This window comes from Tympanuchus pallidicinctus, unplaced genomic scaffold (genome assembly GCF_026119805.1).
Source record: "Tympanuchus pallidicinctus isolate F22 unplaced genomic scaffold, pur_lepc_1.0 scaffold3, whole genome shotgun sequence".
Taxonomy (NCBI): domain Eukaryota; kingdom Metazoa; phylum Chordata; class Aves; order Galliformes; family Phasianidae; genus Tympanuchus; species Tympanuchus pallidicinctus.
In genome coordinates this window covers 65,279,745-65,296,057 of record NW_026294747.1, presented here as the reverse complement: position 1 = coordinate 65,296,057, position 16,313 = coordinate 65,279,745, and the positions used below count along the sequence as shown (strand labels likewise).

Genomic DNA, 16,313 nt, shown 5'->3' with positions numbered 1-16,313 from the left:
TCTACTATTATTCTGTCAGCATTTCTATACAAATGTTGGAGAATTTGATCTCTATCAAAATCCATGAGGGGCCAGGAACAAGTGCAGGATGGAACTGAGTGTACTTCCTAACTTCAGTGGGCAGCAAAGCGTATGGCATACATGTAGGAGCACACCCAGTGCTAACATTGGGTGCAGTTCCAATAACTCCTCGGGAAGCTGCTGATTTGCCAGAGGATTGAGCAGGTAATTAAATTGGTAATTGCTGTTATAGGAACTGAATGTACAAGTCAGATGTGTTTTGCATTTGGAACCTGAGTAGCACTGTGTTCGTGGGTTTGTATGTGCTGGATTGCCATAAAAACACTTAACTGCTGGGTTATGTTTCCTAGAGGAAATTCATCGCAGCTTTTTCTCCATCACAGCAAAGCAGACACAGGCAACAAAAGACAGACGCTTTCCAGTTTCTCAGCCTCAACATCTGTTCCTGATCTCACTGCATATACATGCTCTATTTGTGCCGGCACTTTTTGTTTTGGAACCTAGACCATGCCTGATGTGTTGCATTTGTTGACCATGTCTGTTGGTAACATGTTTACAATAAAATGAATATAACTTATCAACGATTGTATTCTTTGTATAACCAGTACAACCATTTAATTTGAAGGAGCATCTGGTACAGAACTGGCTTGGAACACACCCTGAGCATAGGTGCCTGGTGTCAGTAACTCATTCCAGTGTTCTGTGAACTCCTTTGTAGTTCGCAGGACAACCTGCAAACACTCTAGGAACGAAGATGCTGGAGTAGTGCTAGGGAAGGGCAAAGGAAAAGCCCTACTGCTAATGCTGCTGCTCCAGCCTCCTGCAGGGAAGACACAACCTGAGCAGTACAGGAAGCATTTCAGCTTATCTCCCAGTAGGAGAAATGCAACAATACCTCCTCAGATCCAGAACATCTCTGCTTTAGCTACTGATTGAGCAGCAGCATCCCAGATTGCTCCCAAAGGCCAGTTGGTGATAGCACCAAGTCTCGGTGCATGGAGAAAGGACAGAGCTGGTCTGAGAGTTTCTCATTTGCCCATTTCAAGTGGCCCAGACAAGACAGAGTTTTTCCTGATGGCATAGGGAATAGCCACTTCCTTCCAAAGAACCAGTGGAAGAAAAGAAAGGTGTAGGTTTTTCCTAATTTTAAAACATGCCAGGAGGGATGAGCCGTGGGCTCCTGCCCCACTCGCTGAGCAAGCATGGACACTATCCTAGGATGGAACATCTCCATTGCAGTTAGAAGCAATAAGTAAAGCAGCTGGTTGGGAGCAGAAAATCTGCAGTAGTGAGCTCTCCTCATAGACAGTGAACAAGTGGAAGTTAACAGGAATGAGACGAATACACGAAGGTCCAAAAAGTGAGATAAGAGAACAGAATAAGGGGAAAGGCCTAATCAACAGAAGTAGGGTGTCAAGGAAGAAGCAAAAACAATCAGAGAAATAAAAAAAATAAAAATTGGTGCTTGCCAGAATACCTGAATACTACAGACAAGTAATATGAAAGGATAATGAAGTTGAAAGTGCAGCTACCATGAACTTCATGTATGTTTCCTGACCCATTTACGTTGTTGCAGCTCTTCCCTCAGCCTTTCCAGTCCGCTGGCTTGGTAGATGGCACAAACATTGGGCAGTGCCACAGTTTACAGAGCGAAGATGCAAAGATGACAGCAAAGCTGCAGAGAGATTCAGTGGATGCTACTGCACCACAACATATCACACCATGCCAGAGGGAATCCTGTGACCTGCCCTGGGCAGAACTGTCCCTCCACACCTCCCAGAGAGCTCAGAACAACCTGTCTGCACGCAAAGATAGGATTTCTACGTGCTATTTTCCTTCCTCAGCCTGACCATTCTCCCTAAAGGGAATACTCTAGGGTGATGAAAAAGCAAGTGGTAACCTATTCTGTGATGCGTGGAAATGGAACAGGTTGGCTGTATAATCAGGGAACGATATCCAACCCCACGGCTCAAAGTACCCTGACCAACTACCATTCTCTCCAATGCTTATGTGACGTTTCCCAGGTCACCAGTACTTAGCCATGGAGATCCTGCAATCCATAGGATTACAGGCCAGGTTGGATGGGGCTGTGGGCAGCCTGATCTAATGGCTGAATTAGCAATTGGCAACACCGCCCACAGCAGGGCATCGCAGCTGGGTGATCTCACAGGTGCCTTCCAACCCAAGGGATTCTGTGATTCTATGAGACGGGCTCAAGTTGCACCTGGAGAGGTTCAGGTTGAACGTTAGGAAAAACTTCTTCACGGGGAGGGCAGTCAAGCAGTGGTACAGGCTACCCAGAGAGCTGAAATCCTCATCCCGCCGCCCCGAGAGGTGCGCCGAGCCCCTCAAGACCGCGCAGCGCTCCGCACCCCGCGCCGCTCCCAACCGCCCTCTGAAAGAGCACTACTACGCACGCGCGGTTTTCAAGCCCCGTCTAGCCAATCCCCTCCCGCGCTGCTCCCTAGCCCCGCCCCCTCCCTTTGAACGCCGATCTCAGCCAACCCCCGCAGCCTAACCGCGCTGAGCGGCCCAATCGGCGGCCGGCGCCGCGGAGGGACGGGGCGGAGGGGGCAGGCATGACGCAGCGAGTTTTTCCTCGCGGCGCTTGGCGCCGGCTCTCGGCGCGGCGGCGGCGAGGTCGCCGCTCTGGCCTGTGACGCGTGACGCACAGGTACGTGAGGGGCCGGCGAGCCCGGCGGTCACGTGGGGCGGGCGCTGCCGCCGCTGTTGCCGCCAGGCGCCGCGGGTCCCGCGCGCTCGGCCCGTCGCCGCCGCCGCCCTTCCCCCTCGCCGCATGAGGCTGACGGCGCTCCCACAGCCGCCCGCCCGCCGCCTCCTCCTCATCCGCCGCCGCCGCCCTTGATGTGGTTCGGGGCCGGGCGGGGGACAAGATGCCGCCGTCCAAGTCCCGCAAGATCGCGATCCTGGGCTACAGGAGCGTAGGTGAGCGCGGGGCTCCGAGGGGAGCGGGCGGCGGCGGTGGCAGGTGCGGGGCCGGGGCGGTCCGGGCTGCGGGCGGGAGGCGGCCGGGAGGCGCCATGGCGGCGCCGCAGAGCGCTGCGGGCCCGGGGCCGCGCCGCCGTGCGCCTCTGCCCTTAATTGGCCAGGGGGCGGCACGGGCCGGGGGGAGCGGGGTGCGAGGGGCTGCAGGCGGTAGGACGGGGGCGGGGAGCTGGCTCGGCGCTGCCGGGCGCCCTCGGGGCTCCGGGCTGCGGGTGAAGTTCCGCGTCCCCTCAGTCACGGCCCGGCCCAGGGCGCACCGCGTGCACTTCGCTCCGATTTCTGCCCTTTTCCGCTCTCTGTAGACGTACGGCGATGGAGGATGAGCGTACGGCTCTCCTCAGAGAAGGAGAGAACTTCCCGGTGCCGTCCGAAGCCGGGAGCGTTGCGGCATCCCGCAGCGGCCGGCCTTCCTCCTGCAGTCTGCGCTGCCGAACGGCCCCGCCGGCTGCAGCCTCGTGGGGCAGAAGCGGAGCGGCCGCGTAGTGCGGCTCTCGGCATCGATCGGGCTTAAAAGCGTAGGTCGATGTTAAGGATAATGCGCGGCTGGAAAAGAAGCCGCTGTAGGGAGATGCTGCTCAGCTGCAGGAGGGTTTTGGCTGTGAGTGATTTGTCTGCAGTCACGCACTCGGCACGAAGGACCTGTAACGACGCCGTTTTCTTTTCCCGAGATCAAAAAAGGTTACCTGAGCGCCGGCGTTTCTTAGATGCCGTGTGCATAGCGGCAGCCTGGCTTCAGGGTGAGGTGGTGGAAAAACGGTGCTGTGTCTGTACGGTGCTGGAAGGGAGCAGCCAGCAGGAGGTTTGTAGTTTGCACGGAGCGGCTGACATGTCACAGTCAGCCTCAGAGTTTGTCTTGTTACGTTTTCCTCTTTTCTTCTTTGATCACTGATGAAAAGCGATGGGCAGTGTGAGTCGGTGGGAGGAATGCTGTAAATTTGGCGCTTTGGGCTTTCAGCTGTCAGAAGATTGGATGGTCCTGGGGCGGATAAACCATTGAGACTGACAGCACAGCATATAGACACTGTTAATGTCATTGTTGGTGTGACCCAGAATGCTTTGGGTGATAGTGCTCGTGTGGATGGAGGTGGGCAGAAAGTTACCTCCTGCCCGTTAGGATGCACTGCTGTGCTCTTTCACCTGCAGCTTCCTGAGACTGGTGTGGTTTGGGGTCTTGTGGGACGTGGTCTGTTCCATTAGGACAGCTGGTCGTTGTAGACACATGGAAGAAAAGAGAAGTAGTAGTTTGCCTTTTATCAACCTTGACAAGTCTGTTGCCTTGCTTGGTCTTAGGTACAAATCTTACATGTTAAAGCCACAGAGTTACTCCTCTTAAGTATGGGAGCATTACATTTCTAGGCAAATATTTACGTAAATGTTCCAGCAGTAGACACGAGCTGTTGGTTGTACCATCATGTAGGGCTGGCAGAAAAACAAGAAACAGACTGTGAGATGAAGGTTGGGTCCTTTGTCCACCCGAGAATGCCTTGTAAAGTCCAGGAGAGTAAAGGCATGGTTTGGCTTCAGATAGACATTCAACCTGGTACGGCAGGAATATCACTTGAGCTCTGCATAAAAGAGAGGATCCCATCTCTTTTTAAGAGAAGAGGAAATGAGGGCCATTACTTGTGGAGAAACATCACCCTTTGAACAGAGCTAGTTTTCATCAGGATGGGGAATAATTCCAAGATCCGAAGGGCTGCTGAAGGCTTCTGAGCTTCCTTTTATAAATAGGGAACTGCCATTAACCTTAACCTTAGCTTTGACCCTGCAGCCTGGGAGGCTGCTCTGTTACGCTGTGCAACCTTTCCAGCTCTATGGCTTGAGTGAAGCTGAGGTGAGCTGGGCTGTGGGGTTGGGTGATGTCGTAATTTGCATATAGAGCACGAGATGAGAACGATTAGAAAATGGCGACCTTTTCTCCCTGTTCAGTTCTGTGCTGAAATAACCGAGCTGACACGTTTCAGGCCGTGAGCTGTTCCCTGCAGCTGATGATTCGACAGCTTTGCAGCTCTCTCCGGCTCTGAGCAGCACACATGGCATCAGGCAGGCACGTGCCCCACGAGGCTTTGTGAGACACGACTCTGAGTGTTCGCTGGCTTCATGCTGAGCCCTTGGTTTTCCCTTGTATGAAACCATCCTCTTATCCCAGCTATGCCAAACGGCGCAGGTTGGGACTGCTGTTCTGATGGCTGTTGGTATAGAAGGTTCAGGAGCCTGCTTGTTCCAATCCACTCCCTTATCTTTCAACACTGCCATCAGCCTTTCCTGTGTGAAAGCAGCATGTTCTGCTGTGGGAGTGATCCCAGCAGCCTACATCCTGGGGCAGGGAGATGCAGAGGAGCATTGCCAGGAACTTCAGGACCTGTTGGTGGGGAAGGCCAACTGTTTGCACATAGCATACTGGTTGTGGCATGAAGCTAGACAGAAATCTTACAGGAATATTATCTTTGGGTGCTTGAATGGATCTAAAAAGAAAGTTACATTGCATTATGTAAGCATGCTTGTCCTGTATAAGGTTCTGATAGAAGATGGATTTTTAGCTTAAAATTCGATTGTTTGCTAATAGGAAGAGTTTGCCTTTGAGTGCTGCTGTCAGTGAAGTGACCAGAGCGGACCAGCTACTTGAGATCTGATTCCAGAAGAAGGCTGTCCTGTGTGTGATGGAGCATATGATTTCATAAAGTTATAAAACAAAGCCTTCACTAAAGGGAATCGTCATGTTGCCCTCATTGTGTCCTGCTCATAATTTGTTATTTCTATTTATGTTTGGGGTCTGTGGAAGTGATTCAGCCGAGACTGAGGTACTGATGTCTGGATGGTCACTGTTTCTTTAGAGCAGTGTCCACTCTGAAAAGCAGTACGGAATTGTCCAAAATGCTTTGTAGTCACATTGGTTCTTTTTGCTCATAGAAAGAAAAAGATGCATTCTGTCTGCGTCAGTGAGGTTTCCTGGGTCATTTTGTACTAGAGCTTATTGCTGGAATTCTCTGTGTTGTGCTGAAGTGTGGGTGCCACATCCTTGAGGGCTCAGGACCAGGTTGGATGGGGCCCTGGACAGCCTGAGCCAGTGGGGGCAGCTCTGCCCATGGTGGGATGTTGAGATTGGATGGGCTTTGAGGTCCCTTCCAACCCAACCGTTCTGTGATGTAAGGTGAGCAGGGAGGCGCTGCTGGGATCATCTGCTTCAGTGCCAGGCTGCTATCGTTTGTGTTTTTGCAGCTGATAGGACTATTGCTGCTGGTGTTTGGCAGCCTGCATTGTATAGGTGCAGACAGGTGAGCTGGGAGTGCTCCCTGCTCAGTTTGGAGTCAGGTTCCTTGTGGCTGCTGCGTGCCTTTCATCTTTTCTGCTGCAAAGCAGCGCTTTGTGACTTTCAGCTTCCTCTGTTGTGTAGGTGAAAAGCGGTCCGTGCTGCATTTCTCAGACAGAAATAGTCGTGGTCTGTGTTTGCAGTAGGCAGGTAGCAGAAAAACTGGAGCTGAACCGAATCACCTGCCGTAATCATTGACAGTAATTCCTGGCTTTGAGAGCAAGAGTTACTTGAATATTGGGCTTGTATTGTCAAATGGGGCTGAAGCTTTGCTGTCTCCTGTGGAAGATGGCCTCTTAGCATGGTGCCCTGTGAGGGTCCCTCTGTTCCTGGACAGAGGGAGGAGGTGATCTGGGAGGCAGCACACAGCTGTTAGGTGAGAAGGAACGAAGAAATGGGCACTGTGGCTCAGTGCAGTTGAGTTTACAGGATCAGCAATGTCTGCGATGTGGGGAATCGTTGAGGCTGAGCAGGAAAATGGAGCGGGTTGGGATGCAGCCGGTGGTGGCAGTTTGTGCTGAGCCGTAGGCAGCAAGCAGCCAGAAGACCTTCCCAGTGCTTCCCTCCTTACAGCTGCACGGCATTGCTGGCTGGAGCAGGCACGGCAGCTCTCATTGCATTCCAGGGCGCTGCTGCACTCTGCGGTGATCTGATGGCAGCGGCAGTAACGGCAGCAGCGGGGGTTATGTGAGGACGCTGCTCCGGCCTTAACTCTTTGCTTGCCTGCTTTGCTTTCTTGTAATGGCAATGCTCACAGGCTTTGCTGGGCAATTGGAGCGTTCTGTCACTTGATTACTCAACTGAGACTTAGAGTTGGCAGGGGAAACCAAACAGAAACATAGATCCTGCCATTTCTAAGCTATGAAAAGCCGAAGCCCTGCCTTCAGATCCCTTACACTGCCCTAAGCACAGGCTCTGGGGAGACAGGCACCTCTGTGGTATGTGCTGCCTGATGTGACCATACACCCAGAATGAGGAGAGCAGCCTAAAGCAGGGTGACCCAATGGCTGTGGTCAACCTCCTGCTGCTCCTGAAGGTGACATTCAGGGATTTATTACAGAATCTGTTCGATTTAACTGTGTTTGGTCCAAAATCTCAAGAGCTTCTCTGTGGGATCTTCATCCAATGTTGTGAATGCTGCATGAGTCCCAGTGAACCCGTCCAGCTGTCAGCCTAAATTACTATAAATCAGAAGCTGCAAGCTTGCAGTGTGGTATGTAGGAACACGGAGCTGCCCTTGTTGGCCGTAAATCTGTCTGCTTGAGGACTTTGGGTTTTCTGGGGCCTGTAATTGAAGTGAGCAGCAAGTTTGTTGTGAGTGTGCTAGCATGAGAAACTGAAAGGTCTCTCCTGAGCTGGGGGCGGGGAGGAGGAAGGGTGGCTGCTCTTCCAATCCTGATCAGGAAATGGGCTTTTGGTTACTGTGCTCTCAGAGATAGAGCAGGTCCTGCACATGGGAGGAATGTGGAGGATGCCCACATTGTGTCACCTAACAGATCTCTGCATGGGGCCTCAGGTTATTAATCTTACTGGATTGTAAGACCCCCACTGGAATGTGGGATGTTTGAAACTGAATTCTCATTTTCAGACCTCTGAAGTACAGTGGATGCTGAATTGTTGTTTGAACAAAGGATGCTTTATATAGGACTTAAGGTAAAGCATGGGGACAGGCTTTCTGGACAGGCTGGCTTGCTGGGCTGAGACCAGTGGGATAGAGTTCATCATGTCCAAGTTCTGGGTCCTGCACTTTGGCCACAACAACCCCAAGCAACACTGGGGGCAGAGTGGCTGGACTGTGTGGAAGAAATGGACCTGGAGGTGTTGGCTGATGCTTGACCAAGTATGAGCCAGCAGTGCCCGGGTGGCCAAGAAGACCAATGGCGTCCTGGCTTGTGTCAGAGACAGTGCAGCCAGCAGGAGCAGAAAGTGAGCATCCTCTGTACTCAGCCCTGGTGAGGCCACACCTCAAGTGCTGCCTTCAGTTAAAATAAAATTCGTAGTTGCGTTCAGTCTGGAAGCATCTCCTACATTTGAGGATTACAAGTGATATACAGTCTGCTTGGAAGTTGTGGAAATGCTCAGTGGATCAAGGGTGAAAGTGCAGACTGTGCCAGGGAATCAGGATCACCGCTTCCCTCTCTGATTTGAAAACCTGCAGAAACTAATCCACAGGCTCTATTGCTTTGCAGAGAAACCTTTGGGTATTTTACAGAATATCCATTGCCAAATGTCCATTGACTCCCCATTTAGGTGTAGGTGTTGCTCAGCACTCCGGCAGCATAGGAGTGATTCAGAAGTCCTTAACCTGTTTGGATGCACAGGTTCTTCCTCAGCTCGCCATATGGAATTCCATCAGTGTACACGCAAGTGGTAGATGCCACATGGAGGATGTGGCGTGAGGGTGGTGAAAAAGGGTAGATAAATGGATGTTGTGAGTTCCTCAGAGCAGGTGGTGGATTATTAAGCATAAAGTGCCAATCAAGACCAGGAGAGGACAAGCGAAGAGCAGCTTGTGGGTCCTGGGAGGTCCTGCAGCAGGGAAAGCTGGGACTTCTGGGAATTCCTACGTGAATTAAACATGATGAGGAAATTTATTGTTATTTAATTTGAATGAAATCCTTAACAATTTGTGGCTAAAGGCCAAAGATGAATCTTTTTTTAAGGCATAGGACTAGATAAATGATTTCTGAAGGCCTTTTAAAGAGCAGAACACCCTACCGTGTGATGCTCAAAAGCCTCGTCCAGAAGAGCTGCAGTGCTCGTATCTTAAATAGATGATAACTGAAGAAATGCTTCATCCCCGTTATGGAATGCTTTAAACAGTGAGATCTTTATAATCTAACATTGATGCATGAGGGGTTAATATTTCTGGAATGGTTATATCACTGTCCTTAAGTTAATTTGGAGAAAGCGGGAATGCATGAGTGGTCTGCAGTGTGTGGGTGCCTACATGTGCCAGTGCAAAACGAAATGATGCTATTAATGTGTCCCTTGACAACATTGTCTCCTGAGTTAGTGGGATACATCTGTCTGGCTTCAACAGCTTGTCAGATTGCATTGCCAGAACTTCCTTCAAGATGTCCGACCTCCTCTAAAGGTACTCCTGCTACATGCAGAAGAGCTGGGATGCACAGTGTGTAGGAGAATGCCAGGAAATCTGTCCTGCAAACTGACAGAGCAGTCCAGCTCTTGATGTGAATGCAGTGGGGTATGTTTTGCTTTAAGTCTACCGTCAGTAAAAAATGTTTTGGTGTTCTAAATAGTGTTTCAGAATTATTGTTTTGAATTAGGTCTGGAAGTTTCTGCTTGGAAGCTTGAATGTCAGCTGACACTGCTTCTTCATTTTTGGCACTGCTGTTCTCTGCACGGCTTCCTTGGGAGATGAGTGTTTGTGATGGTGCTTTGCTTCGTCCACGTGGCTTAGCATGGTGAAGGAATCCTAAAGAGAGGTGTTGCGTTTGGAGGAAGGAGTTAGTCAATCTGTTGTTGGTTGGTAAACTTGAATCTAGAAATGGCTTAAATGCAAGACAAGCAAATTTGTTTCTCTGAGCAGAGAGGCTGAGCTCTCTGACCGTCTCAGAACCATGTTCTTTATACAGCTTGTCTCACACATGAAGTGTTTTCCTGCTCGCCCTCCCTCAGCTGCAGTTGTGTGGTGGTGGGGCAGTGCAAGTGCAGCTGGCTGCTGGTGCTCCTGCATGTCGTGCTGGCTTCACTTCGGTCAATGCAAACCACTTTGAACAAGTGCAACTTAATGTTCCTATAGAAAACTTAGATGATGCCTTCTCTCTTAGGATTTCCAGGCAAAAAGACTGTGATCTGAAAAAGCCATTATCTCATTTATAATTTTAGACAGTGATGGTACTGTTGGATATACCTCTGTTTAATCTGAAGATGATCATGTGAGCATCCTGCTATGGAATTCAGCTGCTTACTGGGGCGTGGGCTGTACGAGCTGGAGGGTGGTGAATAGAGAAAAGCACAGGATGAGTGTGTGTGGAGCTGGCTTTTAAGGGCAGCCTGCCGTGGGAGAACTTGGAGCTTCTTTCAGGATGTGGAAACCAACAGTGAAGACGGGTTGTTTTCCAAATACGCAGGCTGAGGGTGTAAGCTGCTTCTGAGAGGCTTTGCTGTACCTACAGGAAATCTCAGCCCTTGACCCATTGGCCTGCAGCAGTTCAGATTTTACCCGTTTCTGCCAAGTGGATGTCATGTACTTAGCTCCTTAGATACTGTTTAGACTAGACTTGAATTTATGATTAACTGGATTAACTTAAGATTTAACTGGCTAATAGCGGAGTAATAGCCAGCACCATGCTTTGAGAATGTTATTTGTGTAGGGATGCAAGACTTGACAAGGAGGACGTGTGTGCTCCTCTGCTCTGAAGGTGGCCTTGGTCCTGGAGTGCTGCAGGGTGACCCCACTGGCCTGTGGGGCTGTGCTGGATATCAACATCTAATATTACTTGACCATTCCTTGCTGTTAACAGGTTTTCCTTTGCTTATAGAGGCTGCTCTGTTATGTTGACCTTCTAGACAAAGTCCTTTCTCATTCAACTTTGTATATTTTATGGGGTAGGGTATATTGTATAGGTGTGAAGGATGGAACGTAGCACATTGCTGCTCCATCTGAATTCACAGAATCACAGAACGACCTGGGTTGGAAGGGACCTCAAGGATCATGAATCTCCATCCCCCTGCCACATGCAGGGCCACCAACCTCCACATTTAATATTAAACCAGGCTGCCCAGGGCCCCATCCAACCTGGCCTTGAACACCTCCAGGGACGGGGCATCCACAGCCTCTCTGGGCAGCTGTTCCAGCACCTCACCATCTCTCATAGTAAAGAATTTCCCCCTGACATCCAATCTAAATCTCCCCTCCCTCAACTTAAAACCATTTCCCTTGTCCTGCTGTTATCTATCCTTTCAAAGAGTTGATTCCCCTCCTGTTTGTAGGCTCCCTTTAAGTACTGAAAGGCTGCCATGAGGTCACCCCGCAGCCTTCTTTTCTCCAGGCTGAACAAGCCCAGCTCCCTCAGCCTGTCCTCATAGGGGAGGTGCTCCAGCCCCCTGATCATCTTCATGGCTCTCCTCTGGATCCTTTCCAACAGCTCCCTGTCTTTCTTGTACTGGGGGCTCCAGGCCTGGACACAGTACTGCAGATGGGGCCTCACAAGAGCAGAGTGGAGGGGGGACAATCACCTCCCTGTCCCTGCTGGCCACCCCTCTTCTGATGGAATTCAGCTGTGTTACAGGTGCTGTCATTGCCTCTGCGGTGCCTGTGCAGTGGATGGAGAGCTGGTGCTGTGACTTAGAGCTCCACTTTAATAAGTGCTAAGCCTGATGGTTCTGATGTATGGAAAGGTAATTGAAGTAGTATACTGACCTCGAGCTTTAAGGAAGAGCTGGCTGGGAGCTGAGAGTTGCTTCGTGTTGAAGCTGCAACTTTGAAGCTGGGAAAAAAAAGGAATGCACAGAGTGCACTACAGCAAGATACACACGTCTTTATTTCTAATGACAGAATTTTAAAGCTGATTTAATGACGAAACAATGACAGGTACTGGAAGTGTCTTTGAAAGACATTTCATATTACACGTACCCAGTGATCCAAGGAAAGGCCAGCTTCATTCAGCTACCTAATTACCTGTCTGAGCTGTGTGTGCAGGGGGAGGGCTTGGCTTCTGCCCAGCACTGTGAGTTGAGCTTTATTTTGTGGGGGAAGAAAAAAAATCAGTATGAAGTTGAGTCTTCTCCTCTAAGTGTGTCATAAACTGAAACAGTTGGGCCTGATTTGTCACTCAGCTTTTCTGCCTGCGAAGGCAAGGAGCAGAGGTAACCAGACTGCACTAAAATACCCAAACTGTATCTTGTGACAAATGTTTCCTGAGGTTCCTGACTTCAGTGGAGACAGTGTGCCAGCAGGATCCTTCTCTGCAAGCATCTGAGGGTCATTTTAAAATCCCACTGTAATGTTGGTGTCACAAGGAAATAATGATGAAGTGAATGAAACTGTGTCTCAAAGCAGATGTATATGCTATGTTTAAGTGATAATCCTTTGCGATTAAAGGTAGTAATAGTAGAATTAAGTTGTGTCTCAGTAAAACACAGCTTGTGGTATCATCTCCAGAAGTTTAGAAACTTCTTCACTGGCCCAGGTGTATCATTCCTGTAGTCATTAGAATGATTCACTGAGCTGCGTGGACGTGGTCAGCAAAATAGCAGCTATGCATAATTAGTACCTGGGGGGATAAAATGTTAATTAACATAGAAAGCTGCTAATGATGGAGTCTGAGATGAGTGATGAGCTAGTGATGAATTCTGCAATCCTTCCTATCTTGTGAAAAGACTTCTGTCCAAGAGCAATGCTGCTGTGCCTGTTGCTGCCTGGTTGCACCTCACTCTTCTCTGAGAAGTCTGTGAGCTGAGCTGGGACGTGCTGCTGCCTCCATTTTGTGCACTGGTGTTCCAAATTCGAAAAAAGACAAAGATCCCAATTCTCACAGTTAAATTGAACACCTCCCTGTGCTTCACAAAGACTTTCTCATGCTCAGAAAGTTGAGTGTAAATGTGCAGGAGATGCTACAATTCCGGGATGTAGTGGGGTTTATCTAATTTGATAGGGCTGACAGCATTTTATTCTGAAATTCACTGAACCTTTTTTTGATCAAACCTCAAGTGGTTGCTCTGTGGGTAGGAGCAGTTCTGCACAGAGACAAACTTGCATAAATCGCTGGGTTTGTGGCATGGATGCATTAGGTGCTGCCAGCTGCTGGGTCTTTCAGAATGAAGCAAAGTAAGTAGGGCTCTTCTGTGGAAAAAGATGGGTTAAAAACACCATCTGCATCTGAAAACATCTGAAAACCCACCAGAACAGGGAAGTACAACTCCTTGCTAGTTGGCAGCTCTTAACCCTAGCAGCTGTTTTCTGACTGCTTGTGCAGCCCATGCTTGCATTGAGAAACCCTGCTGAGATAGGAGTGCGCCATGGCCATCATCACAGAGATGCTGAGTTTGGGACAGCTGCAGCTTGCACAATGCCCTGCTTGTGGAGCTGCTGCGTGCCTTGCTGGTGGGCCGCTCGCGTCATCTGTCTCCTGGGGGAAGTTGGCACTTGGGAGGATTTCAGCTGGGCTTTCCTTCTGTCTTATAGAGGAGGATGTGGGGAGGGGAGGGCAGGCACCCCAGAGGTGGTGCGTCCCGTTTTGAGTGCCCACATGTACTCAGTTGTTCACGTTCTGGGTGAATTGCCTGGTGTTAGAAAGCTCAGATTTTATGGGTGGGCCCAACAGCCCGGTTCTTGTCCAAGGAGTAAAAGGGTGAGTGAAAAACTCTGTTTGGCAGTCGTTTTGCCTTGACAATTACAATGGTTACAGCTTTTTATGGGGGTGGATAGTGATAGGACAAGGGGGAATGGCTTTAAACTGAGACAGGGGAGGTTTAGAGTAGATATTAGGAGGAAGTTTTTCCCCCAGAGGGTGGTGAGGCACTGGAACAGGTTGCCCAAGGAGGCTGTGGATGCCCCATGCCTGCAGGCATTCAAGGCCAGGCTGGATGTGGCTCTGGGCAGCCTGGTCTGCTGGTTGGTGACCCTGCACACAGCAGGGGATTGAAACTGGATGAGCATTGTGGTCCTTTTCAATCCAGACCATTCTGTGATTCCATTCCATGGTTTTTGTAGCTGTTTGCTCTGACAGCACTGATCAGAGCGTCCATGGTGTGCTTCACTTTATTCAGCCAGTGGTCTGGTGTGTGAACAGAAGTAGGACAGGTTGTTCTCTGAAATGGTGTTCTGTCTGGACACTGCTGCTTTTCTGTTTTGACAGTAGAAAGCGCCTTTCTTTACCACTCTAACATAAAATCATAAATAATGAATCAGCTATGTAGATAGCCCTTCCCATAATTCTGGACCAGCTATGAGTCCCCTGGGACTCGTATTCCAGGTAACATAACTCCATTAGTTCAAATTCTTTTCTCCTGTTTCTTCAGGGATGAGAGGAATGGGAAGTGTGGAGGGTTTTGCTTACGCTTATTTGCCACAGACTAGCCAGTGCTTTGAGTTACAGTAACCAAGTGTGGCTGGAAGAGTCACCCTGTTGCCTTGGCTTGATGCAGTGCAGAGATGGAGGTAATGGTCTTTAGTTGCACCAATGTAGGTTCAGGTTGGATATTACAAAAAAAATTTCTTCTTGGAAAGAGTGGTGCTGCAGTGGCACAGGCTGCCCATGGAGGTGGTGGGGTCACCATCCCTGGAGGTGCTCCAGAACCTTGGAGATGTGGCACTGAGGTCCGTGGGCATGGTGGCGGTGGGTTGACTGTTGGATTAGTGGTCTTAGTGGTCTTTTCCAACCTTAACAGTTCTGTCATTTATTTCTTCATAGTAAGCTTAAACTCTCTTGTGTTGAACAGAGATTCAAAAGATTAAACCACAACCTTCCTCCAGTAAGATTTTAGCAAGTGCTTTTTCACCTGGACATCACAGCTCTGTCAGTTTGAGCTGCTCCCAGGGGACTTTGCCTTGCTCCTGCTCAATGCACTTCTTTTGGTTTCAGCGGATGTTTATTTCCCTAAAACCCGAAGACAGGAAAGGTAGTATTGTGGAGGATAATATGAGGAAAAGCTTAGCAAACTGAAAAGTATTTGCTGTCTATTCCAAATGAGGGCATATTTGAGTGGAGGTTTTTTTGAGACATGCACCTGTGAGCGATGGAGCCATTGCTGCTGGTGTGAGCAGCCTGACATCAGAAGCCCATACTATGCTGAAGTATGCTTACGGTGTTGGTGCAGTGGGATTGCAGCATCTGCCCGTGCCCTCCTCCCTGCACGGCAGCTCGGGGATGCAGTCAACCCTTCTGTAAGAACGCGGCTGCGTGCAGTTCCTTGGCCCATGCCTGGCAGACCGTGTGTTTATGTTGTAATTCTCTGAAAATGTTGCCTGATCTTTCTGGGGAAAGAGGAGATAAGAGTTCAGTGGTGACCTTAATTCTCCTCTCTTTCTGTAGTTCAAAGGCTTGGAATAAAACCTGTGGGACAAAGTTCAAGCCAAGCTGTTGTTGACATTGGCCTGTGTGTTTCTTGGACATGGGCTGAGACATGGCACCGGCACTGAGCTGGGTTTCATGTTTCTGGTGCCCACTTAGGGAGCCCTGGCTTAGCAGGACACTGCTGCTGCTCTTACCCATGTGGTTTGACTGACCCCAAGTCTGGGGAGCTCCTGGGGAGCTGTGGCTCCTGCAGGACAGCAGGGTACGCATTCTGGGTACACGTGGATGGGTTACGGGGAGCCTTGGTACAAAGCTTGGGGATGTAGGAAGAGAGCGGTGGAATATTGCTGTAGTCTTGTTTGTTTGTTTGCTTCCTTCTTTTTCACTGCTAGGAGGAAAGCAGTAATTAATACAGCTGGATGTTAAATGCAGCACTGTCTGTTGGCTCTGACTCCTTCCTAGGGCTCTGTTTCCAAACTTAGCACACGCAGCAGCAGACGACGGCTTTCAGTTCAGGATCTCTCTTAGGGGGAGAAGTGTTGGGCAGTCAGCTTGTGCTTTTCTGTTCTATATATCTAAGGTAGTAGATATCCAGGTATCTAGGAACTCGATTTTAAATAAAGCAACTTTCAGAATGTTGTGTGCTGGTTTTTTGAATGAACTTTTTCCATTGCAGTGTATTAACGGAGCACTGTCAGAGCACTGCCAGTGGACAGTGGTATCGAAAGCAGTTAAATATGGGAAAGCAGTTTTACCATAAACCAGTTTGTCCCAAATATCTGTTCTTCATGATGTCATTGAAGTACTCCTTCTGAGCAGGATGGTCATGATTCTAAATTCTAACTTGAGGTCATACTTTGTTTATGTTTCTTGCTGATGGGAGTATGAAGGAGTACAGAGCATGTCACATCCAAAAGCAGCTAACACACTTGGCAATCTTTATAAGGGTATATTTATCCAGTAAACAGCATGTAATCGGATCTGGTAGGTTC

At 49.4% G+C, this 16,313-nt stretch overlaps 1 protein-coding gene across 2 annotated transcripts in view; it reads left to right on the top strand.

The window, feature by feature from the left end:
- The first annotated feature begins 2,755 nt into the window (after nucleotides 1–2,755).
- RHEB (Ras homolog, mTORC1 binding) overlaps nucleotides 2,756–16,313 on the top strand; it is a 32,015-nt gene continuing 18,457 nt past the window's right edge. The window contains exon 1 of one of the 2 annotated variants that reach the window (XR_008209012.1): nucleotides 2,756–2,967. Coding sequence is in view for 1 of the 2 variants with exons in the window: in XM_052693181.1 (XP_052549141.1) it covers nucleotides 2,916–2,967 (52 nt within the window). In the remaining variant the exon portion in view is untranslated. The remainder of the gene's footprint in view (nucleotides 2,968–16,313) is intronic. The other variant, XM_052693181.1, reaches the window with a different exon arrangement.